At 43.2% G+C, this 26,578-nt stretch overlaps 1 protein-coding gene and 1 long non-coding RNA gene across 4 annotated transcripts in view; both read left to right on the forward strand.

The window, feature by feature from the left end:
* The first annotated feature begins 1,801 nt into the window (after positions 1 to 1,801).
* epha3 (eph receptor A3) overlaps positions 1,802 to 26,578 on the forward strand; it is a 234,218-nt gene continuing 209,441 nt past the window's right edge. For all 3 annotated transcript variants that reach the window (XM_069888746.1, XM_069888747.1, XM_069888748.1), the window contains exons 1-2: positions 1,802 to 2,011; positions 20,463 to 20,527. In XM_069888746.1, coding sequence (XP_069744847.1) covers positions 1,828 to 2,011; positions 20,463 to 20,527 — 249 coding nt within the window. In that variant the 5' untranslated portion in view covers positions 1,802 to 1,827. The remainder of the gene's footprint in view (positions 2,012 to 20,462; positions 20,528 to 26,578) is intronic.
* Positions 4,787 to 6,285, forward strand: LOC138738480 (uncharacterized). The gene is made up of 2 exons (XR_011341565.1): positions 4,787 to 4,883; positions 5,701 to 6,285. It is a non-coding gene; the product is annotated as an uncharacterized lncRNA (long non-coding RNA).

Genomic DNA, 26,578 nt, shown 5'->3' on the forward strand with positions numbered 1-26,578 from the left:
CCTCCTCAAGCTGACGAACGCGAAGTCCGTTCGTAAGTTGGACGTTCTTAACCCGGGAACTTGAAAGGTTGAAAGGGAAGGAGGCCATCTCGGAGGTCATCTGTGCAAAGTGAAGGGAGGAAAGTTTAGAAGACACGTCATGGGTCAGATATTTACACAGAGAGTCGTGGGTGCCGGGAATGCATTGCCAGGGGTGGTGGTAGAGGGCATTTGAGAGACTCTTAGACAGGAACAAGGATGAAATAAAAATACAGGGCTATGAGAGGTGAGGGTTTACTTTTATTTTGGTAGCTATATATAGGTCGGCACAATCTTGTGGGCCAAAGGGCCTGAACTGAGCTCTAACGTTCTATGAGAGAGTGGAAAATAATTACTTTTATAGGAAATCAGCTAGCCAGCAGATCAGTTCGTATGAGAATGAAAAATTAAATTTAAAAATCATCTTTAATAAGATAATCCCAGGCACTCTATCACCAACCAAACTGATACTAAACCACAGAACACAATTGGGTCAACATTGAAAAGTTTTCTGAAGTGGCTGAGAGAAGGAAGTGGACATGAAGAAGCAGGGAGGTTTCGAGACAGGATTTGTAGATGTATAACTTCAGAGGACAAACATATGGCCACCAGTGAGGCGATTAAAATATGTTTTGTTTATGGGGAAGTAACTTCCAAAATTACTCGTTCGAGGCAATTTATAGGACTGATAGCTGACACCATTTTACATTTAAGTCTGTGCCATTTGAACTTGAAGGATAAAATTGGTGTGGGGCACACACAGGAGAAAAGACCACTGGGGGGGTATAATAGATAGTAATAAAAGATTCTCCAAAAAAAATTATATATTTTTGTCCCATCAATATTCCACAATATATTATGTATATTCTCGAGGAAATTGGGAGAACACAATCCAGTCCTCATCGAGGGGTCAGCAGTGGAAAAGGTCAAGTACTTCAAATTCCTGGGTGTCAATATCTCTGAGGATCTGCCATGGAGCCTCCACGTTGATGCAATCACGAAGAAGGCTCGCCAGCATCTATGTTATGTGAGGAGTTTGAGGAGATCCGGTATGTCAGCGAAGACTCTCGAAATCTTTTACAGGCTCTACCGTGGAGACCATTCTGGCTGGTTGCATCACTGTCTGGTATGGAGCGGGCCAAGAAAAAAAAATCTCCAGAGCGTTGTTAACTGAGCCCGCGACATCACGGGCACCAGACTCCACTATCGAGGACAGCGACGAGAGGCGGTGTCTTAAGAAAGCAGCCCCTATTCTCAAAGACCCCCACCATCCAGGCCATGCCCCCTTCACTCTGCTACCATCGGGAAACAGGTACAGCAGCCCGAAGACGAGCACCCACTGGCACAGGGACAGCTTCTTCCCCTCTGCCATCGGATTCCTGAATGATCAACGAACCACAGACACTGCCTCACTTTGACTTTTTCTCACACTATTTTTATTTATTTTTGTAAGGTGGTTTATAGAAATATTTGCACCGAGACGCTGCTGCAAAACAATGAATTTCATGACACGTTCATGACAATAAATTCTGATTCTGTATACTTGAGACCCATATCCCACAAACCAGACACACACAAGATCTCAGAGCCATCCCTTTGCTAAGTGTATTCAATAGATGTTTTAATAGTTGGGTTGTCAACTATTGCAGTTGAAAACTGTAAAGGTAATGTAACAATCTGGCTCAATGCTTCTCTCATAGAATGGGTGGGCTTTAGGACCCAGACACAGCCCTCTACTGGCAGTGGGAAGGCAGTGCTGACTCCTCCTTATCTGTAGTGTCAAACTTGACATCACCCTGAAAGCTGTGCATGGTAAGTTCCACGGCGATCAGAGCTCCCTCAGATCATTGCTGGCATGCTTCAGAGAGATATGCTCCACTCACAACCGACCACAGCTCCAAAATGGCCTTGGGTTTCCGAATCTGCCTTCTCCCTCTGATCCTCTGCTGTGTTATCTGCGGGGCACAATCGACGGGGCATTCTGCAAATGAAGGTAAGAATTATAAAGGGATGGGAACATTCCCCGCACACCCCCCCCCCCCCCCCCATCTCCTCACTGAAGTATTAGAGACGGTCCAGCACACAGCGGGTGAGTGGTACTGTACGACAGGAGGCTGCTCTTCCATCATTCATCTGTTAAGGTGGGCAGGGGGGGGGGGGGGGGGGGGGTGGGGCAATGTAACAATATTAAATGATGAACGCGGGCCACGTCAAAGCTCCTCGTAACGTTATCACCGGTCTATAAACGCTGCTCTCAAGGCAATGACGAGCCAAGGGGTTAAAATAATGCAAAGTTTAGTTGAGAAGACACATTGTATGAAACCGGGAAGAATTGGTTTATAGCAGGCGCTGCCCTCGGTTCCCGTCAGTGGGGGGTAGCGGGACCCCCAGAGAAACGCCCTGCCAAGGTGGGACACGGCCGATAATTAGAGCCCATCAGTGAACGGGACGGAAAACGTGGATGGATTGTGCGTGGGGAGGCGTCTTTTCCAAAGACCGAGGGAATAGTTTGCCTTCTCCTCGCTGACATCGCATGTGCTAAAGGAAACTTTGACCGCTATTTAAATTCGGTCCACTTATCTCCACGAGGAAGTTAGCGACCCTCCAAAGGCTCGTGTGGGCTGGGGGAGAGACTTGCCCCCCCCCCTTTTGGGGGGGCAAACTCTTCTAAAGGTCGGTAGGGTTGCCATGTAGCAATAGATAGAGATATATATCTCTATCTATTGCTACATATATATATATATATCTTGCTACATATATATTGCTACACACATATATATATATATATTTATATATCTATATATATCTTGCTACATATATATTGCTACATATATATATATATATCTTGCTACATATATATTGCTACATATGTATATATTGCTATATATATAGCTACATATGTATTGCTACACACACACACACACACACACACATATATATATATATATATATATATATATAATTGCTATATATATCTAGGACTATCATGGGTTGAACTTTGTTCCCTAGATGATCTACAACCTATCATTTAAATTAAATGCCTCTGTTGCGTGTAGGTTAAGAGTTTGAAAGATGACATGAAATAGAGGGAACACTGATTAGCGTCAGTCGGCGGGCTGACAGGAGAAAGTGAAAGGTTCTCACTAATGTCTATTATCGACTTGGTTTTGTCCGGAGGTCACATTTTCAAATCACATATTATTTAAATACTTTCTCACCGACAGGTCGGTGCCCAATTCCTTCATTTACTGAGGCTTCAAACAGGGCAGGACCTCCTGCATAAAATGATAATCCCGGCGCTTATTTTCACCTCTCGGGAAAGACGTCCAATTTACCTGAATAGGCGAATAAATGTATTTATGAAATTTGAAAGGGTTTCCCCGCCCCCCCCCCCCCTAAAGTTGGTTGATTTGGTAGCTCGAAGAAGAAGAGTCTGTCACAAAGTATATTAATTCCCGCGTCGAAAATTCGGAATTCTGCCACGAGAGAAAAGTATAACAAAATACAGGCAGAACATATTGACATTGTTTTGATGGTCACTGAATATGAATCTCATTGCTCGAAACATATTGATAACCAAGGATTTTATCTTCAAATTCACCGGCAATAAGAATAAGAATTAAAGCAACATTTTCCGTTATTGAACCTGAGCCATTGGCAGGCATCTGGTTCGCGCGGAGAAGGGAATCCGACTATTTATTCTTGCCGGTGCAAACGCACCGTCGTGTCAAAAAAAGTTTGGTGTGAGATCCTGAACTTACCCTTTTTTAAGTGGCGGTTTAAAGACTCCAGTTCGCAGCTCCTGACAATTATCTTCACTGTCTTCACTAATTCCAGATGTACCCTTTATTTGTTAGCGTGCAGAAGCGTTTTTCTGGACGTTTATTTGAGCAAGCCGGTATTTCAGGCTCGGTTTTAATTCTATACTTCTGGCGTTTGGAGTAATCCACAATACAGGGAAATGCATTTTATCCAGGCGGAGGAAACTTTGCCAAGTTGCAAATTTTTTGCCCCAGCATTACCAAGCAAAATCTACGGTTCCAGTCACCGTGGAGTTTCATTCAATTAGTCACAATGCCTTGAAATGTGACCAGTGTGGGTCACTGCAGAGCTTTCATGAGGACAGGGAGTTTCGGGATCGGAAATCCAATTTGACACTGTAGATAAAATGTTACTCCGCCACGGCATTTTCTTCCTAATTTGTATCGAGTGGTGGCGGGGGGAAAAAAAACAACATGGCAAAGTCTTTTTTGTAAAGGTCGGGTTGATCGAAGTTGGTTCTTGAAGTGCACGAGGAGGGTGTGGGCAAGTTGGGAGAGGTTCCGAGGGCGATGTCAGTGACCAGGTCCTTGGTCATGAGACCAGCAACTAGAAACAAAGTTTGGGTCTTGCAACTCAAATGTTAGAAAAATGTTCATGTGTTGAGGAAAACGAACTCTTCCTCGGGGACAGTGTTGATGTTGGATAAATGAACCCGAGCTGTCGCAACCAGTGCAAAAATATCACTTCTTCCAAGTTTTATATTTAGGTTAGGAAAGGGAACTAAATCCATCGAATTGGAAACAAAGTCCGAATGTTTAGCATTTAAAACAATCAGTTCTTCTTTTGGATTGAACGAAAAGTCTGTTAATTTAGTTGTACTTTAGAGGTAACCTTTGAGAGGGCAGCAACACCTGGGAACTATTGGACCAGGTATACATTTATGTTCACACAATCACGTTTATTTCCATTTCATGAATGTGGCCTCAGCGCCCGATCTGTGATCTCGTTGGCAGCCCTTTGCAAGGACGGGGGTCCGAAACTTTGGTCAGCTTGCTCTCCCCGTCACCGAGACACTTTCAGTCAATGGGACTCAACTCTGAAAGGTCGGTACTTTTTCCAGCAACGATTAGAACTTTGTGCACAGCTCTCTTCTACTCCACCCCATGGTCCCATCAAATCGTCTTCCCAGTTCTCTACAAGTGGTCTCTTCCCCAGTCTCCACACTTTCGCCTCGTCAATGTGGCGTTGTGCTTGCTGTATGCGACTGGCTTATGCTTATACACACGCACACATGTATATAACACACACCCATATGTATAAGGAATATATATATATCTGTGTATAATATATACATACTATATTTTCATATATGACACACACACACATATATATATATATATAAACAGATATACACATACAGGTTTGCAGACAGACAATTATAAACACGTATGTATGCACAAATGTTACAATTATTAACATATCAATAGCACAAAGGCACAGATACGTGATACAAATGATCCAACCAAATTTATATAAATATATGTATACATAGCTGCGTGCGTGTGTTTCTACGCTTTGTAGATGTGTGTGTGTGTGTGTGTGTGTGTGTGTGTGTGTATATATATATATATATACATAAATATACACACTTATATATATATAGATATATATTTCTATCTACATATATATATAGATAACTCTCACTTATATGCAGTCGCAAATAATATGAATATATACAATTACAAATACGAGGTGAATTATAGATCCCTTTATGTCCTGTTCATCCAATTTCACATTTTTTTAAAAAATCATAAAAATGTTTGATGGTTTTAAGATTGAGAAACTGCATTAACCCCACTCGCATTTCCACTTTCAAATACATTCAATGAAAAGTGTTAATAAATTGTTTTTATAGTTTAGATCGGCAAAAGAAAGACAGCTTCTGTTCGAAAGCAATAGTGAACGCGGTGAATCCAAAGTCCTGACTTGTGGGCTTGCATCTTGGAATTTAACGATTGCTTCAAGCAAAACATCTGTCACTTTCTGCTGCGGAAATGTAATGGATGTAAATAGCCGATGTGAGCTGGGCAGATTGGTTCCGCCGGGGACGCGTCCTCGGCACTGAAGAACGCAACGAACCGACTGTTTGGACCCATTTAATGGGCCAGCGCTCTGCGAGTTAATGCACAGCCTGGCTGTTTAAAAAAGATGACACCTTCAAATCACATTACTAATTAGATCCTCTATTCGTACTGTCTGGATGGCGAGGGCAGAAAGAAAGGCACGGAGAGCACAGAGAGAGAGAGAGCGCTTCAGTAAAATGTATAGAGTAGCGCGTGGATTTAATTTGACCGATGGTTTTCGCAAAGCACCAAAATCTGAGAAGAGGTGACAGAATTATTGATCCAGGCACGACGATTCCTGGGCAACGTTCTCGCCAATCAAGAATGGACGGTCCTTTTGGACAAGCAATCGTTGCAAGGAACGATTAAACCCTTTACATTACGTTTTGGGGCCGATGCTGCAGTCAGTTTAAATAAACTCTCCTCCCAAAACACACACACACACACACACACACACACATGCAACACACTCACATGCAGACAGACGCAAACATACTAAGAAACAATCACACACACAGTCTCTCTCACACACAGTCTCTCACACACAGAGTCTCACACACAGTCACACACACAGGCTCTCACACACAGTCCCTCTCACAAACACACACAGAGGCTCTCACTCACACACACAGTCTGTCATTCACACAGTCTCATTCATACAGAGGCTCTCACACAGTCTCTCTCTCACACACACATACTGTCTCTCACACAGTCTCTCACTCACACACAGTCTCTCTCACACACACACACAGTCTCTCTCACAGAGTCTTTCTCTCACACAGTCTCACAGACGCAGTCTGTCATTCACACAGTCTCACTCACACAGAGGCTCTCTCACAGTCTCTCTCTCTCACACACACACACACAGGCTCTCACACACAGTCCCTCTCACAAACACACACAGAGGCTCTCACTCACACACACAGTCTCTCTCACACACAGGCTCTCACACATAGTCTCTCTCTCACACACACAGTTTTGTCATTCACACAGTCTCATTCATACAGAGGCTCTCACACAGTCTCTCTCTCTCACACACACAGTCTCACTCACACATAGTCTCTCTCACTCACACACACAGGCTCTCACACATAGTCTCTCACTCACACACACAGTCTGTCATTCACACAGTCTCATTCATACAGAGGCTCTCACACAGTCTCTCTCACACACACATACTGTCTCTCACTCACACAGTCTCACACACACACAGTCTCTCTCACAGAGTCTTTCTCTCACACAGTCTCACAGACGCAGTCTGTCATTCACACAGTCTCTCTCACAGTCTCTCTCACACACACACACATAGAGGCTCTCACACACACTGTCTCACTCACACACAGTCTCTGTCTCTCTCTCTCACACACACACACACACTTACACACTGCTCCAGCGCCCGGTTTCGGACGAGGCGAGAGCGAGCTCTCGTCCTCCCCGTTGTCCTTGTATTGGGCAAGGAGATCAGAGAGGAAGAGACGGGGGTAACGGCGGCGTGAGGCGACGCGCAGCTTCAGGGCGAGCGAGTGTCATGAACCCGGCGTCGAACTCGAGCGTTCAGGGAAGGACATGCGTGTGAGCTTCGCGTTAACCCCGTCCAGCTTCCCAAGGGCTGCTGCCGCCTTCAGGCGCCCCCGGTGGGGGTGTCCGAGCGCCTGGTGCCCGGGTGACCAGACCTGGCGTCTTCGGTGCGGATCGTGCGGGCGTTTCATCATGGCTTGGCCAAAATTGCAAGCGCGCTTCTCTTTGCGCCCCAGTTAATGGGCCGGTAGAAATAATAGTCACGTTTTAAATAGAAACGCTTTGCTTAGTGAGGGGTGAATGAAATCTTTTCAGCAAAAGAAAAAGCAAAGAATTAAACCTGCGGGGCGCCAACTGGCCGCTGTCATTCAGAACCCTGGCTCAGTGATGGTCACGAAAAATATTAATGACTAAGGGCTACAAACCTCACAACAAGTTATTTGTATAGATGAACACGGCGATCTTTCACTCTTCTTACTAGAAAATGCCTTTGCTCTCCTTCGCCCCTCAAAAATACCACTAAGAAGTGATACGTCCATCAGGGTGGGCTTATTCTGTCCAATGCTTCCTAGTGAGAAGAGGCATTGCCAGCACCTAATGGGATGCCAAATAATCAATCAAATGCCAAGAGTGAGAGACTCTTTACGTTTAGTAGCCAATTACAGCCATAATTGTGTGTTTTTTCTGCCCAGAGCAGACTTTTTTTTAAAGATACAGCAATGGTATCAGGCCATTCTGGCCCACGAGTCCGTGCCGCCCAATTAACCTATCCCCCCCTCCGCTATGTTTCGAGCGGTGGGAGGAAACCCGCGTCCCTGGGGAAATCTCAGGCAGACTCGGGGAGAACGGACGGACAGCGCCTGGATTTCGAAACAGTCAAGGTTGTTGAACGAGCCGCCACGCTGACCGTGACACCCAGTCTTCAGGATCCTTTGTCACTTCAAGCCCAGTTGAAGTGGAGATATTAACGTCCCTGTGCAGTAGAACGACGATATGATTTTGCATTATTTTCTGTCAATACCTTAATTTCATGCAAAGCCAAATTTTCCACCATGGCATTTCCTTGGAGGGGGGGACACCAAGAAATGTGAAGGTGCTGTACTTCACAGCAGTGAGAATTAAAATCTCATCAATTCTGGGATTTGGGTTCCATGAGGACTGGACAAAATGGCCAGGACTGGGCTGAGCTGATTTTACTGCAGTGCTATTTTACAAGTGAGCAATATTACATCAGTCCTCCAGCTTGTCGTCTGTATCACAAGGTTACATTGGCCAAAATTAGAATGGAACCACATAGCTATGATTGCACCTCATGGTGCACGGAGCATTTTCTGTTCAGTGAACTCTTCCAAAGGTAGCCCTAGATTATCCCCAGAGGGAGCAGGGAGGAACATTCTCTGCGAAATAAAAGCGACAAACACTCCCTTTTAAATAGTATCTTCCAAAGTACATCGATAGGACAAATCTGCTAGACTTTCCCTGATGGCTGGGTCAGGTACAAAATTAATTCTCACTCAAAGTCCTGACATCTATTGCAAATCTATGGGCATTGGACAAGGTTAGGGTTGAAAGTGGCTATGCCATTCAAGTCAAGTTTACTGTCATCTGATTGTACAACCTAATGAAACAGTGTTCTCTTGTCCTCAGTACAAATCATGCAGAGATACAACCAGACATAACACACATGCGAACAAGCAATTCATAAGCAGGACAAATCTCCATCTACACAAATAACTAAATTAATGTGAGAGTCTCGGATGGTTTAGTGGGATCAATTCCTTTGGGAAGAAGCTGTTCCTCAGCCTGGCGATGACAGGAGCAGCTGAAAGATGCTGTGTGCAGGGTAGAAGGGTCCCCAATGATTCTATGTGTCCCTTCACTTTAGACAGCGATCCCAGTAGATCACATTGACAGGGGTGGGTGGGGAGGTGGGGGGAAAGGAGGGAGACTTCATTGATCCTCTCTGCCACTTATTGTCCTGTGGATTGACCTCCAATCCATTTTTCTGCAGCCACTGTACCTCAGTGTGATGCAGCCATGCAGGACGCTCCTACAGAAGGTTGGCATAATGGTGGCCAGTAGCCTTGCCCGCTTCAGTTTGTTTCATTGTGATGGCAGCTGGCCGTAACTGAAAAATGGCCAATTAACCAAGATGCATTCATGTACCAAGTACATGAATGTGTATGGAATTCTGCAGGCCAATAGGATAAGCTCAGAAAGATAAGCTGTTTTGCAGAGATGAGTTGGGCTTAAAGGACCTTGCCTTGTGGCCCTCCTGGGACCCGGGTGTGATTACTGAGGCAAAGATGCTGGAAACACCTTTTAAATTGCAGGGGGATCAACCCATTAAATCGCCAACCCAGCAATTTTAGGGGGATCCCGCCCCTTCAATGACGCGTCTCGCACTCACCGAAAGTACCGCCAAATGTTCGGATGCTGGGTGCCCGGTGATACACGCACACAAGTGCTCTCGGCACCGGAATAAGCAGGTCAGCCATTTTCATTTTCCAATCACCTGTGGACATGACCCTCTGAGGTAGGTCAGGGTCCCGGTTGGATTCTGACGGGGTTGACCAGGTCAGACCCTTTCTAACTGCCACGTAACTGGGGCACTAACTGGGAAGATAGCCCAGTTAACCCCATTTTACACAGCAGTTTGATTCTATGACGCTAAGGGAGACAAAATATTTGGGAAATGAGACAAGAAAACTGACGAACAAAGAAGTATATTTAAAAACAGCATGTTCAAAATAATTAATCAGTTCTTTTGGCTTTGGTGTCTAAAGAAATTTCCAATCTAATTCTAGAGATGTTAGTTAGTTTGGAATGTGTGCAGAATATGTTTGGGATTAATCAATGGCACCAACCATTTTGTTATGTAAGAAAAATTGAGAGAAAGTAATTTGGGCCTTCCATCCATTCCCCTGCAAAAGAAACATGATTAAATTAAGCATGGAACACTGTAAATAATATCAAAAGGAAAAATACATTCAAAATAGCAGTTTCCTCAGATTTCAAAGCAATCTTTCACATAATATTCAATACTTTTTTCTTTCTGACGCCCAATTATTTTTTTATTGGGCTGATTTATTTCTGCCCATGTATTTAGATTAATGGATCAAGCTATATATTTTTGATGTTTTCCATTTGTCATTTACCTTTCCTTTGTACCCACTAATCAATATCCATAAATGGCTTTCTGAGTCGACTCCGCAATTTTACAATAAGCGTTATTCTCCACTTTTCTTAATTGTTAGGATTTTTTTAGATTTAAAGTGTACATTAACAATAGAGAAAATGCTGTATACATATTACTCTTCTTTGGCTTGGCTTCGCGGACGAAGATTTATGGAGGGGGTAAAAGTCCACGTCAGCTGCAGGCTCGTTTGTGGCTGACAAGTCCGATGCGGGACAGGCAGACACGGTTGCAGCGGCTGCAGGGGAAAATTGGTGGGTTGGGGTTGGGTGTTGGGTTTTTCCTCCTAATCACTTAACAATGACTGCCACATCACATGACTCTACAGCTTTGGAGTAAAATGCACTGTAATAACACTTATATTGAGTGATTTATTTATCACTCTTGCCTTAAACACAAGTATGTTGAACTTGGGACACACACACACACACACACACACACACACACACACACACACACACACACACGCGCGTGAGATAACCCATATTACATGCACAGATTGAAATGAGTGAAGAGTTTGTCAGAAATGAGCTGAGTGCCAGCCAGATAATTAAGAACTGATAGGACTGCAGATTAGCAATAGCAGCTGTGGACTGAGTGAGTGATGGCTGTAGTAACCACAGCATTAACACATTTGTTGAGTAGAGCCAGCTCTATCCTATCAATTCACACCACTGAGTGAAAGCTGTACCGCTGCCTGTCTTTTGCACAATATATTCTGACAATCTTTCTTTACTATCTTTGAAAGATTCTGATCAAGGGTTTTTAAGATGTGATTCTACATGAACATTGATATATTGATGGCAACCAAGGAATTAGGATAAGAATGGGCATTCAATAGTCAAACTTCTCTGTCATTGAATAGAAAAATAGGAAGACATCCATGTGTAGCAAAGATTCAATGCAAACAGTCATAAATCAATTCAGATTTTTATTGTGCAGTTCCACTGAAATTAGGCTAAAACTTTCCAAAATGTTCTGAGTTATTGTATTTCTGTCTGTAATACATTTACATTGTGCTTCTGACAGCAGTAAGTGAAGAGATCGGATGGCTTGACAAAACCTGGGAGATTACATTTTAACCCCACCTCACTGGTACTCCATTGTGTTTGAAGATTTACTTCTTGTGCAAGCCATGTGGTGGTGACATCCATTTGCTCTTTTTGTGTAACACATTCCAGACCCGAGCAGAAAACATCAACTGCTTATTTATGAGATAAAAAGATTCGTGAGCTTGCATTTTGAGCTATAGAACGTGCTGCACATCAGATATTCCATATAATTCAGCCTTGTCAGATAACAACATGCTCCTGGCTTCAATGTGGAAATGTTTGAAGTTTAGAGCAGCTGAGCAGAAACGTAGGAATGGAAGCAGGATGAACAGACTGAGCCCTTTCCTCTTGAAAGGTGACTTGACAGAGGTCTTAAAATAAATGAATGGTTTTGATTGCATGGTTATAATGACTTTATTGTGATATACATGCCACTAAAATTCTTTCTTGCTGGAGCTGAACAGGTACAGTATTTGCAAAGATAAATTATTAATAGTAAACTGATTGAATTAAAAGAGACAATAAATACATGAGATAGATAATAAATATTTACAGTAATACCAGCGCAAAGCAAAAAGTGATGCCATCATGCAGACAGTCCTTTAATGGTGTTGGAGCAGTCCGTAATTTGTGTGCCAAGGGGAAGTTCAAAAATCAGGTCGTTGTTGGAAAGAAACTACTCTTGAACCCGGTGGTGCTGGTTTTCACATTGCTATACCTTCTGCCTGAAGGTAGCAGTGAGAAGACAGAGAATACTTTTTTCACTCATCGAGTGGTGGCAGAATGGAATGATCTTCCAAAAGAAATAGTCGCGACAGGGTCCCTTCTGTCATTTAAGAAAGGTTGGATGTGAGGGGGTTGGAGTGTTATGGGCGGAGAGTGGGGGGGGGGAGCTAGTGGAGTTGTTCAAGTGAACCGGCACGGACTCGAAGGGCGGACACGGCCTGTTTCCACACTGTAAACGGTTATATGTGGTTAGAAGAGGTTGTGCCCAGGATGATGAGAGGCCATTATCATCGTTTGTGGATGACACAGTCAGCAACGATGATGAGTCGGCTAGCAGAGAGGAAGTTGGTAGGCTTATACAGTGGTGCAAAAGTGACAACTTAAGACTCAACGGGAACAAGCCAAAGGAAATTAATGTGGACTTCAGGAGGATGAAGGATCACTCCCCACTGTAGAGACAGAGTGGGGAGCACAATGTTCCTTGGTGTCCATTTGAAAGACCCACAATATCTCCTTATTAGTTAGGCACAGCAGAAGGTTGAGGATGGCAAGAGTACCAGCCACCGTCCTAACAATAGAGAATGACTTGACTGCCTGCAACATAATGTGTTAGGGTAGCTGCAAAGATGGGAGGTCAGCACAGAGGGTGATTAAAACCGCTGAGATATCTGGGGTCTCTTTTCTAAAGGGAGCGGAGCTTAGAGAAGGCTCAGAGAATCATCGAGGACCCTTACCATCCAGCCCACAGTATCTTTGAGACAGACCCTTCAAGGAAGAGGTATAGAAGAAAACAAAAACAGGACTGTCAGGCTAGGAAATCCTGTAGGCAGTGAGACTGTTGAACAATTATAGAAACCTATAAATTATTTTTATATATCTCTATTTCAGATTGCTATGTATATATGTTGTTTGTGTGTAGGGTGCACTGTGGTCTGTGTGTAAGGTGCACTGTGATCTGTGTGTAGGGTGCACTGTGTGTCTGTGTGTAGGATGCACTGTGTGTCTGTTTGTATGGTGTACTGTGTTTCTGTGTGTAGGGTGTACTATGGTCTGTGAGTAGGATGTACTGTGGTCTGTATTTAGGATGCACTGTATGTCTGTGTGTAGGGTGCACTGTATGTCTGTGTGTAGGATGCACTGTGTTTCTGTGTGTAGGGTGCACTGTGTGTCTGTGTGTAGGGTGTACTGTGGTCTGTGTGTAAGATGTACTGTGGTCTGTGTGTAGGGTGTACTGTGGTCTGTGTGTAAGATGTACTGTGGTCTGTGTGTAGGGTGCACTGTGTGTCTGTGTGTAGGGTGTACTGTGGTCTGTGTGTAAGATGTACTGTGGTCTGTGTGTAGGGTGCACTGTGTGTCTGTGTGTAGGGTGTACTGTGGTCTGTGTGTAAGATGTACTGTGGTCTGTGTGTAGGGTGCACTGTGTGTCAGTGTGTAGGGTGTACTGTGGTCTGTGTGTAAGATGTACTGTGGTCTGTGTGTAGGGTGCACTGTATGTCTGTGTGTAGGGTGTACTGTGGTCTGTGTGTAAGATGTACTGTGGTCTGTGTGTAGGGTGCACTGTGTGTCTGTGTGTAGGGTGTACTGTGGTCTGTGTGTAAGATGTACTGTGGTCTGTGTGTAGGGTGCACTGTGTGTCTGTGTGTAGGGTGTACTGTGGTCTGTGTGTAAGATGTACTGTGGTCTGTGTGTAGGGTGCACTGTGTGTCTGTGTGTAGGGTGTACTGTGGTCTATGTGTAAGATGTACTGTGGTCTGTGTGTAGGGTGGACTGTTTGTCTGTGTGTAGGGTGTACTGTGGTCTGTGTGTAAGATGTACTGTGGTCTGTGTGTAGGGTGCACTGTGTGTCTGTGTGTAGGGTGTACTGTGGTCTGTGTGTAAGATGTACTGTGGTCTGTGTGTAGGGTGCACTGTGTGTCTGTGTGTAGGGTGCACTGTGGTCTGTGTGTAAGATGTACTGTGGTCTGTGTGTAGGGTGCACTGTGTGTCTGTGTGTAGGGTGTACTGTGGTCTGTGTGTAAGATGTACTGTGGTCTGTGTGTAGGGTGGACTGTTTGTCTGTGTGTAGGGTGTACTGTGGTCTGTGTGTAAGATGTACTGTGGTCTGTGTGTAGGGTGCACTGTGTGTCTGTGTGTAGGGTGTACTGTGGTCTGTGTGTAAGATGTACTGTGGTCTGTGTGTAGGGTGCACTGTGTGTCTGTGTGTAGGGTGTACTGTGGTCTGTGTGTAAGATGTACTGTGGTCTGTGTGTAGGGTGCACTGTGTGTCTGTGTGTAGGGTGTACTGTGGTCTATGTGTAAGATGTACTGTGGTCTGTGTGTAGGGTGGACTGTTTGTCTGTGTGTAGGGTGTACTGTGGTCTGTGTGTAAGATGTACTGTGGTCTGTGTGTAGGGTGCACTGTGTGTCTGTGTGTAGGGTGTACTGTGGTCTGTGTGTAAGATGTACTGTGGTCTGTGTGTAGGGTGCACTGTGTGTCTGTGTGTAGGGTGTACTGTGGTCTGTGTGTAGGGTGCACTGTGTGTCTGTGTGTAGGGTGTACTGTGGTCTGTGTGTAAGATGTACTGTGGTCTGTGTGTAGGGTGCACTGTGTGTCTGTGTGTAGGGTGTACTGTGGTCTGTGTGTAAGATGTACTGTGGTCTGTGTGTAGGGTGCACTGTGTGTCTGTGTGTAGGGTGCACTGTGGTCTGTGTGTAAGATGTACTGTGTCTGTGTCTACACACAAACCACAGTACATCTTACACACAGACCACAGTACACCCTACACACAGACACACAGTGCACCCTACACACAGACCACAGTACATCTTACACACAGACCACAGTGCACCCTACACACAGACCACAGTACATCTTACACACAGACCACAGTACACCCTACACACAGACCACAGTGCACCCTACACACAGACCACAGTACATCTTACACACAGACCACAGTACACCCTACACACAGACACACAGTGCACCCTACACACAGACCACAGTACATCTTACACACAGACCACAGTACACCCTACACACAGACACACAGTACATCTTACACACAGACCACAGTACACCCTACACACAGACACACAGTGCACCCTACACACAGACCACAGTACATCTTACACACAGACCACAGAACGATGGAGGCTGAAGGGAGACTTGATATAAGTGTATGCAAGTATGGAATGCACAATTTAGGTGGAAGATCAGAATCTTATGCCAAAGAGGCAAAGAGGAGGAACATTTTTAAAGGGATGTGCAAAATACAAGTCTTTGCACAGATTGATAGATGCACAGAATTCATTGCCAGGTTAGGTGTGATTACGTGGGTGGGATATTTTGATCGACATGTGCAATTTGGGCAATAGGGCCAGTTTCCACTTTGTATGACTCGATGACTCCATGCTACAATGCTCCATATAAAATTGATAGGGGCAGCTTCTGCCAGGACCGGTTAAAAGCTCCACGTCGCTCCACTAGTGTTCTGATGCAGTTGAGTTTTCCCCGAAGTTAAAGTTAATGTAAAGCAGCATGAGCACAAGATTGTCTTTCTGAACTCAACTCCGATTGAATGCCACAGCTCATTTTGCATTGATGCATTTAAAGTTAGCTATTTTGTTATTATATTAATTATTCTTGTACTATAACTAGCATTGCCAAACATACTTAGATTTTTGTTGTCCATACAAGTCATTTTATCTATGCCCAGCACCGATAAACACTCACAATTCACATGTTATTCGTTTGCAGAAAGAAGAAAACTACAAACAAGTAAAAATGGTGGTGCACAGAATGAATTTCAATCATTAACAATGATTTTAAAGTGATAGCTTCCTGGAGCCTTTTGGTAGCCATTCTGATGTCAAGCTTCTTTTACAACTCCCTGGAGGGGTCCCTTATATCCGCATCTATTTGTCTATCCTTTCAGTAATAGCACACTCGTAATAGTTTGTCAATTGATGGTAATTTATCCTCAAGGCGGTTCATATATCTCAATACTTTTGTGATCCTGCAGAGGAAAATACAGTGAACTGCACTTAGATGAATTGTTTTGGTTGTGTGATTTCAAATAAACCACATTTGATTTACTGTGCTGCTCGCAAAGGACACATGGGCACAGGCTGCGAAGTGTAAATCTCTCCATCAGTGCATAAATACCTCCTTCCCACAATTATTATTATTCATGCGCCTGGATACCGTATTCAGGGATCACTTGATGCCTGAATATGAAACAGCCCCCTATTGTTATTCCAAAACTGACTATACTGATTTCTCTCATGATTTATTTGGGCTGAAACTTCATGTATTTGTGAATAATGAAAATCATTTCATCTGGCTGGATTATCACATTCCTCCGGAACAAGTAAAAGTACTTTCAAAAGTCGGGAAATATTGCAGCCATTCTGCAGGGAGTAAGTCTCTATAAAAATATTATCAATGATAGTTCATTTCTCATTTTTATTTGGGATGTTTGTTAGTTGAGAAATATAGATATATATCCAAAGCAAAATAGATAATGTTGCGTTCCCCAGGGCTGGGGAGAGTCTCATTTTAGCACCTTGTCAGTGCAGCACCCCTCAATATTGCATTTGCTTTCTCTAATTGCTACAACTTTTAAATCAGTTTGCCATTTTCTCTCAGATTAAAAAAAAAGTGTTTCACTTCTCTTGAGGCATCTGTTGGATGGAATCTTTGCCAAACAGTTGCTAAAATTACATAAAATGTCCTCTTCCCATTGAACCTGTTTAATATCTCTGCAAAAAAAAAAGTGTGCGCTGGCTTTACTATATATGAACTATCGAACTTTTCTATTTATTATCTCTTTTTATTTCAATTTGCGATATGCTATTGCAGTGTTTTTTTTCTTTTGAAGTACCTGTTTGGCTGCAGCAAGTACGAATTTTGGTGCATATGCACATTGTACAAATAAACTCAGTATCATTCCCTTAAATTTATGGCTTGCTATACTTGATTAACCTGTACGTCGCCACTGTCTTTCACAAAACTGTTCAACGCTAATGGTGCCGTATTTGTTAGGCTGGTTGGTCCACACTTGCTCAGTCAGTGTATTGATTTCTTCCTTGTCAAACAATGATTCTCCAAGAGGCGTCTTCTTGTGTTCTGGTAGCATTCCTGCAGTCAAAGATGATTGGAAAACGTTTGTCCCAGCTTCCTCCCCTTTAAGAGCTTGGAATGCATTTATCTGGATAAATGGTTTCCTGTTTTAAACTTCCTTTCTGGGGTCAAAGAGATTTTTCCTGCCTTGTGCTCCCTTCCAAACCATCCTGCAGCCACTAAATTGCCTGTCATTGATGGTTTGGCAGTCACAACTGCACTCGCTTGCTTCTAATAGATCTTGGTTGGGATATTGACAAATTAAAACTATGAATTAAAATCTAGTGGACTTCCGCTTGCACATTTGACATACCACCTTACATCACTCCCCAGCCCATCAAGAATTTAATCAGCCACTGACCCCACACACTGTTATGCATTAAACTTTAATACTTTGTATAAAAACTTAGCCAAGTATCCAAAAAAATGCCATTTGATGTGTGATGGATGTTGGAATCTGCAGTTTACTATATTTGTCAATCTTGCAGCTTTTTGCTGTCAGCTTTTTAATCCCGTTCCCTTCCATCCATCTGCCTCCCCATCACTATGATAAGGTTATTTGTTACCGATTCTATTAGCACATCGGTATCATTGTTAGTATAGATTTTTACATACGTAGTCGAAGATGACCATGGATGGCTTCAAAGTCCAATGGAAGATTGGTGGCTGTGGGTCCCAAGGTGACTGGTGAGGCCAATCCAGGCCCTGAAGGCTCGCCCACATGAGGCACACAAGTGGGTGGGTGCTGTCGTGGCAGTGGATGCTGCTCGGACCTTGCGCACGGCACGCTTTTGTTGTGCCTCGATCATGTGCCTGACTTCAGCAGCACGGTGATCTTAAGCTGGACGGTCGAGGGCGCCAAGTGTCTCCCACGTGTTGATGTCGACATCCAGGCCTTTGAAGGACGCTTTGAGGCAGACTTTGTAATGTTTTTTCTTGCCCCCCCCCCCCCCCCCAACTGAGCGCTTGGCCTGACACTGTTCTCAGTACAACAGCTGCTTAGGCATACATATATAAATGCAGACATACAGCACGGTAACAGGCCTTTCTGGCCCACAAGCCCTTGCTGCTCAATTGCACCCAAATGGGAGGAAATCAGAGCACCCGGAGGAATCCCACACAGACACAGGGAGAACGTACAAACTCCTTACAGACGCCACTGGATACAAAGCTGGGTTATGCTACACTGATCGAGTCATTTAATGTTTACATTTAGCAGATTCTCTATGGCTGCGGAGGAATTAAAGACTGTTATTTAATCTCAGCTTCTTTTGCTTTCAAAGAACACTTAGTCCTGTACTTGAGTAATTCATGACTTTTATTGCCAACCCAGGGGATGCACTTTTACCTTTAATCATAGAGTTGCCGTCCAACGTTTCAGTTCCCTAAATGAACGTATGTCTTTCTGTTTCACAAATTTTTTTATCACCGTCTGATGACTAGAACTGCGGAAAATCCTGTGAACAGATGTTCCAATCTGTTCTGGAGATGCTGATTAACATGAGACTAGGGCTGATTTGAATAAAGGTTTGCTAAAGTGTCAGAATTTAATGAAAAAAATGCAGATTAAAGGGCTAACCGTTCAGAGACTTCACTGTGGCTGTTCAATTGGGTGGAGATGCACCAGGACAATACTGGTGATGTCAAGTATTTCATATCCACTCACCTCAAGTTGCTGGATTAAATGTGAACTAGACCAACGGCAGCAGCCATCTTACTCTGATCACAAGCACAAATTGGTGTATGCACTCCTGTGTCTGAAAAGGCAGACCAAATGATCACTGGCAGGTAGACTATCTGCCATTAATATTTCCCAATGAGTTGTTTCACCCAAGGCAAATCTGTGGCCCTTGTTCTTTTCCCCAATAGATTCAAACCCAGTGAAAGATGTAAGCTGTGACACAGTCATCACCTGCTCTTCAGTGGAGAACGGAATGAGCTGATCCTATTTTGGGCGTCCGACAACTAGACAGGGCCGAAGTTGTTTTGTAATTTTAAGTTTGATGGTTAGGCCTATCACTCATTTTGTGTGGTTCACATTCTCGTTATGCTGCCTGTGACGATTCAGTTAAACAAACTCAAGTCCAAGGTGAACTTGGATGGGGAACTACATAAGCAATACAGTGAAGAGTCAAGTCCTGCTGAGTGCATCAGAGGCAGCTGAAATGGTCCTTCGAGCTCAAACCCAATAAGTAGGCCCAGTCTCAATGTTGATGGCACCAGTTATTTAGTTGTTTTATGTTGGACTATGTAACAACATTGACTGAATCTTAAAAGTAATCCCTTGATTGTAAAAGATTGTTGGACCTTCAAGGGAAGTAGTAAGATTTTAAATCATTACTATATTTTTCTTATCGTCAATGAAAGTTCATTCTACTGTACTGTTATATTGTTGTAAACATTATTAAATGATATACTTTACCCCTCTTCTGCATTGATAGTTGCCCCAGTATCTGATGCTTATGTTTCAAAATCCTTAGTCTCAAGCTGATCAGAAATTATTTTGCTTAATTGGCACAATATGTAACTCTCTTCCTACATCAAGCCCATCCTTTCTTGATAAATTAATGGTGTATTTATCAGGATTCAACTGTAACTTATAATTTTAAACAAGAGAACAATTAAAATCTGACAAGCACGTTCAAAAGTCAATCTTAAGATTCGAGCGATTAAATGCTAAGAAAATCTTGGAGCACAGCTTCTCTTTTCATTTTGAACATTGTAAAACTCTGGAGTACAAGGAAAACGCAAACTCAAAATCTCTCAATGTGACTGTATTCCAGAGTCTTAGCTTCAGTTAAAATGCTGACCCCACTGGGAAGATGAAAAATCAGCTCTCAGATGTGATGTAATTCATTTGGAAATGAATGACCTTCATTATCTCTCATGAACCAATCATTTCAATCATAATGATGAACAAATGTGGAGCTTCTTCCTTTATTGGTTGTCATTTGTTTCCACAGTTAATCTCCTGGATTCTAAGACAGTACAAGGGGAACTGGGTTGGATATCCTACCCAATACATGGGGTAAGTGCCGAACAACAGACTTCAAAATGCTTAACCTTAACATGATTTAAATTTCAACAAAATTTGCTTAGTGATGGATTTGTGTTTTGGGAATTTGGGTTGAACATGGAAAAAGAAGCAAAGAAAATTTTATCCAGTCGATTTGTTAAAAGTTTAATGGCCTTGAATATCCATCCTTTAAAAACGCATTTCAGCCATCAGTAGCTTGGCAGCATTTGCCTTATTTATGCTCTCCCCTCTCCTGCTTTGGACTGTTTTTCTTTATTTCTGCCAGCACTTTATTCATGTTGTCAGAATCGGAAGGGTTGCCACTAATTTTGTTTGAAAGGAGGATATGTTGTTTGAACACAAATAAACAATCCTTCCTGCCAATAAAACCTAAAATTGTGGAGAGCTATCTTAAAAGTATAAGATGAGCAAAACCAAACTAGTCCCCCTCTAGGTATAACATCAATGGAAGGACACATCAGGGAGTGGGTATAACAGGGATCCAACATAGGATGCTTTGCACCTTGGGAAACAATCTAAATTACATCACAGAGCTTGCAAATAACAGATAATTTTCTGAATGCCTGAATCTGTTAGGTAGGCCTGCCTTTTGAAACAGACTTTTGGTTGCCAGTAGAAGTCCAATGTTAGATGAAATTTCTAGTAATGGAAAGAACATTCCACGTGCAGAATCCTGTGTTTCCTCCTTTTAATTGGTATTGGTGGTGTCCGCACGAGCAACCTGGGTGAAAGGGTAGACCAGAGCAGAAATCCACTCTAAATCGTTTCCTGGCTGGAAAATGAGCTTGTGGGAGGAGCCAAATGTAGATGTAGCTCAGACCTGGGAAGCAGAAGGGGCAGGGGAGGATGTGGCTAAGGTGCATTTGGATAGTTTTGTGGTCAGAATGAGTCATCAGCTGTAAAGGTGGCAGAGGCTTTTGGGATATCGTTCAGCAATGCAGCTTTTTCACCATGATCAGAAAGGTACTTAAAGAGAATCTGTATGAACATGAGCAATTTTTACATGAAGGCATTGAATGTCTACATTATCCAAGCAGAAAATGTCAGCACGGCCAGGACTGCTGCAGCTCGCAAGGTGTGATTCACGTCGGGGTCCAACTGCCCAGTCCGACTGTGTTTGCTCCTTTAGACCACATTCAGTTGAATGGGACTTGCTGATGTCCTGACAATGAACCTGGGTGAAAGGATAAACCAGAGCAGAAATCCACCCTTAATAATTTCCTGCCTGAAAAATGAGGTGTGGAATCTGGCTCACCAATATTCTTTATGAATGTCTTCTGGCTGTTCCTAATATGGCTTTTAAAACAGCAGCGGATGGCGATTTAAAATCCTGCGACCGTGGGGTCTTGGCCCAAGATGGCAGTGCCTACGTTCAGCAACAACCTCGAGGGGTTGCAAACTCCAGGGAAGCAGAGAACTCGTGCAGGGTCACCCCCCCCCCCCCCACCCCATGAGAAAGAAAAGCAGGACAGATGATCCACAGGATGACAACCACAGCGGAGGACCAGCAAGTAGTCTCTGAGGCTGAAGAATACCCAGGCAAGGAATCCACGCAGGCTGTGGGCTGCTGGCAACTGCAGGTTAAGGGACTTGCACCAGGCTGTGGATTGCTGGAGACTGGCAAAAGGATAACCAGATTTCGGAACCAAGAGGCGAGAGGGTGCCAAGGATGCTGAGGTCTAAAGCTCGGGTTCTCGATGGCTTTGACCTTGTGGCTGCGGAGGGTGGAGGTGAATTCATGGACACTCATTGACTCAGGGGAACACTCTCTTTCTCTTATAAGGGTTGCCAGGCAATTTCTGCTGACAGTGAATCTTTGTCTGTCTTACAGTAGACTAAAGGAAATTTTGTGTAATATTACCATTTTGGTTTTATTACACGACATTAAATAAATCTTAAATCATAAATCAGCAAAGGTTTAGAGCAGAGGTTCTCCACCTTTTTCCTTTCCACTCACATCCCACTTTAAGTCATCCCTATGCCATCGGTGCTCTGTGATTAGTAAGGGATGGCTTAAGGTGGTATGTAAGTGGGAAGAGAAGGTTGAGAATCACTGCTCTAGACCCAATTGTTACAGAAATATTTTGTTTGAGCAAAATTGTCATTGGCCCAATTCCTTTGGAGTTCTGAAACCCTGCACATAACGAGTCAATGGGGGACGATTGAAACAGTGGTTTTCAGCCTTTTTTTTCCACCCACAAGCAATCCCTTACTGATCACAGAGCACCTATAGGGGTTACTTAAAGTGGTATGTGAGTGGAAAGAAAAAGGTTGAGAACCACTGGGTTAGACTGAATGTGATTAGAATCTTATAGTAAGTGCTGCAAATGAATCCATTCGCACCCATATTCATTTAAAAATTAAATGATCTGGCTTTGGATATGTTTGATATCTGTTCCCTGACTTTGCTCACACAGTGCAACATGCATTTATCTCACCCATGGATAACTGGTATGGCAATTGTTACAGCCTGGCAATAATCTCTCCAACCTTCAAACATACCAGAAATATTGTGGTATGATTCCAAAAGGATCATTGCCTTAAGATATTTACCTTGCCAGCATTGAATTGGGAGGCCTAGAAATAATGGATTGGTTATATTGTGGTTGATTACACTGGGCCACAAAGCTTTTGCTTCCTGAACCCTTCTGGGTGTATTTTATGGAATTTGGTCTGCTGATCATGAAAACTACTAAATAGCTCAGTGGTAGAGCACTGGTCTTGTAAACCAGTGGTTATGAGTTCATCCCTTGTGGGGGCCTCATTTCTGTGAGGGAAGCTGGACAAAGTGGCAACTCTCCGTCTTCCTTACGGTAGACAAAGTTACAGAATTTCATGTATGTTACATTCGAAATGTAGTATTATGCGAAAATAATGGAACTTTCACATTTTTATATTTACTTTTGTTTTAGATGTGATTTCTTGTCACATTTTAAGTCTAAACATACATTACTATGAAGTGTTACAGGTCATTAAAAAATTAATTTCCTGCATTCACACTTGGACGTCTTCCCTACTGATCTTGGTGAAGTCTCTGATGTAAATGATGAAAGGTTTCACCAGGATATGTCAACCATAGAAGAGCAGTATCAGGACAACTAGAATCCATCAATGCTGGCCAACTATTGTTGGACACTGACACGAGAGGCATCAGATGCTGAGTACAAATCAGCTGAAAAACATTTTTAGGTCAGTTGATCTGACGCAATGTGTCAGCGTCATTATGCAATTAAACATGCAAAATTCAACTTAATTTAATGTTGCTCCAACTTTGTATGTGATACAACAAATCTGAAATTATCATGTCTCTGGCTTGGAGTCTGGTCTTGTGGCTAAGACGGGAAGGGAGGAGAAGAGGTGAACTGTGGAGATAGGGGATTCCATAGTTAGGGGGAACAGATAAGAGGTTCTGTGAAAGAGATTGAGCATCCCGGATGGTGTGTTGCCCCCCCTGGTTCCAAGGTCTCAGATCGAGTTCATGGCATTCTCAGGAGGGTGGGTGAGCAGCCAAAAGTCGAAGTCCATATAGGGACCAATTACATGGGTAGGAAGGATAAGGAGGTTCTGCAGGTAGAATTCAGGGAGTTAGCACTAGGTTTAAGGACAGAATATATAGGGTTGTGATGTCAGGATTGCTACCCGTGTCATATGCTAGTGAGGTTAGAAATAGGAGGATAATTCAGCTTAACACGTGACTGAAGACATGGTGCAGGAGGAAGGGCTTCAGGTTTCTGGATCATTCCAGAGGTCCTGTTGGGACCTGTTCCAAAGGGACAGTTTGCATCTGAACTGGAGGGGGATTAATATCCTTGCGGGAAGGTTTGCTAGTGATGCTCCTGGGGGTTTGAACTAGATTTGCGGAGGGGGGAGGGAACCAGAGGGCCAGAACATGGAGGAGTGGAGGAGCAACAAAGGTGATGTTAAAATTGTTAGGTCAAAAGGTTGAACATGGCGGAAACATTCTCAGGTGCATCTATTTCAATACAAGGAGTATTGTACAAAAAACAGACAAGCTTAGAGTGTGGATTGGCCCGTGAAATTATGACATTGTGGCCATTAGTGAGACTTGGTTACAGGAGGGGCAGGACTGGAAACTCAATGTTCCGGGCTTCTTTTGCTTAAGATGCCATAGAATGGAGGTGGGGGGGGGAGTGGGGATGAAAGGGGGAGCAGTGGTATTGATTGTCAGGGAAAATATCACAGCTGTGCTCAGGTAAGACAAACCAGAGGGCACATCTTCTGAGGCTATATGGGTGGAACTGAGGAACAGAAAAGGTATGACCACACTCATGGGGTTGTATTACAGACCACACAATAGTCAACGATAATTCGAGGAGCAAATCTGTAGAGAGAAAACAGACAGCTGCAGGAAACATAAGGTGTGATAGTAAGGGATTTTAATTTTTCACAGATTGACTGGGACTCCCATACTGTAAAAGGGCTGGATGGCTTGGAGTTCATCAAATGTGTGCAGGAAAGTTTTCTAAATCAATATAAAGAGGTACCAATTAGAGAGGGTGCAATACTGGATCTCCTATTAGGGAACGAGACAGGACAGGTGACATAAGAATGTGTAGTTGAACATTTTGGGTCCAGGGATCATAATGCCATTAGTTTCAAGTTAATTGTGGAGAAGGATAGGACTGGGCTTCAGGTTGAGATTCTAAAATGGAGAAAGGCCAATTTGGAGAAAATGAGAAAGGATCTAGAATGCGTGGATTGGGATGCTGTTTTCAGGCAAGGCTGTATGAGGTAAGTGGAGGACCTTCAAATTGTGGAACTTTGAGAATACAGAGTTTGCATGTTCCTGTCAGGATTAAAGGCAAGGTTAGCAGGCCTTTATTGGGGATCTGGTTCCAAAGAAGAGAGGGGTGTATAACAGATATAGACAACATGGAAAAAAATGCAGTACTTGAGGAGTGTAAAAATGCAAGAAAAACCCCAAGAAAGAGATCTGAAAGGTTAAAAGAAGACATGAGGTTGCTATAGCAGTTAATGTAAAGGAAAATTCTAAGGGTTTCTACAGGTATATTAAGAGCAGAAGGATAGTAAGGGACAAAATTGGTCCCCTTGAAGATGAGAGTGGTCGGCTTTGTAAGGAGCCAAAAGAGATAGAGGAGATCTTAAATTATTTTTTAAAATCACCATTCACTCAGAAAATGGGCACAGAGTTGTGGTAAGTAAGGAAAATAAGCAGTGAGGTCATAGAACCTATACAGATTAAAGAGGAGAAAGTGCTTGCTGTCTTAAAGAAAATAAAGGTGAATAAATCTTTAGGGCCTGACAACGATGTTCCCTTGGACCTTGAGGGAGGCTAGTATAGAAAATGAAGGGGGTCTAGCAGAAATATTTAAAATCTCCTTAGCCACAGGTGTGATGCCAATGGATTGGACAGGAGCTCACGTTATTCCATTATTTTAAAAAGGTTCCAAAAATAACCCTGGAAATTAGTGGCAGGTGAGCCTGATGTCAGTAGTAGGTAAATTATTGGAAGGTGTTCTAAGAGATCAGATATACAATTATTTGGTTATCCAGAAACTGATTACGGATAGTCAACATGGTTTTGTGTCTGGTAGGTCATGTTTAACCAAGCTTATAGAGTTTTTCAAGGAGGTTACCAGGAAAGCTGACGAAGGCAAGGCTGTTGATGTTGCCTACATGGACTTTAGTAAGGCCTTTGACAAGGTCCTACATGGGAGCTCAGACAGGAAGGTTCAGATGCTACGTATTCCTGGTGAAGTAGTGAACTGGATTCAAAACTGGCTGGATGGGAGAAGCCAGAGAGTAGTGATGGATGATTGCTTCTCAGACTAATGGTGTGCCTCAGGGATTGGTGAGAGGACCATTGTTATTTGTCATCTATATCAATGAGCTGGTAGATAATGTGTAAATTGATACAGCATATTTGCAGATGACACTAAGATAGAAAGCGCTGTGGATAGGGAAAAAGGTTTTCAAAGCTTACTGAAGGATCTGGACCAATGGAAAAATGGGCTTAAAAATGGCAGATGGAATTTAAAGCAGACAAGTGTGAGATGTTGC

This window comes from Narcine bancroftii, chromosome 7 (assembly GCF_036971445.1).
Source record: "Narcine bancroftii isolate sNarBan1 chromosome 7, sNarBan1.hap1, whole genome shotgun sequence".
Classification (NCBI taxonomy): domain Eukaryota; kingdom Metazoa; phylum Chordata; class Chondrichthyes; order Torpediniformes; family Narcinidae; genus Narcine; species Narcine bancroftii.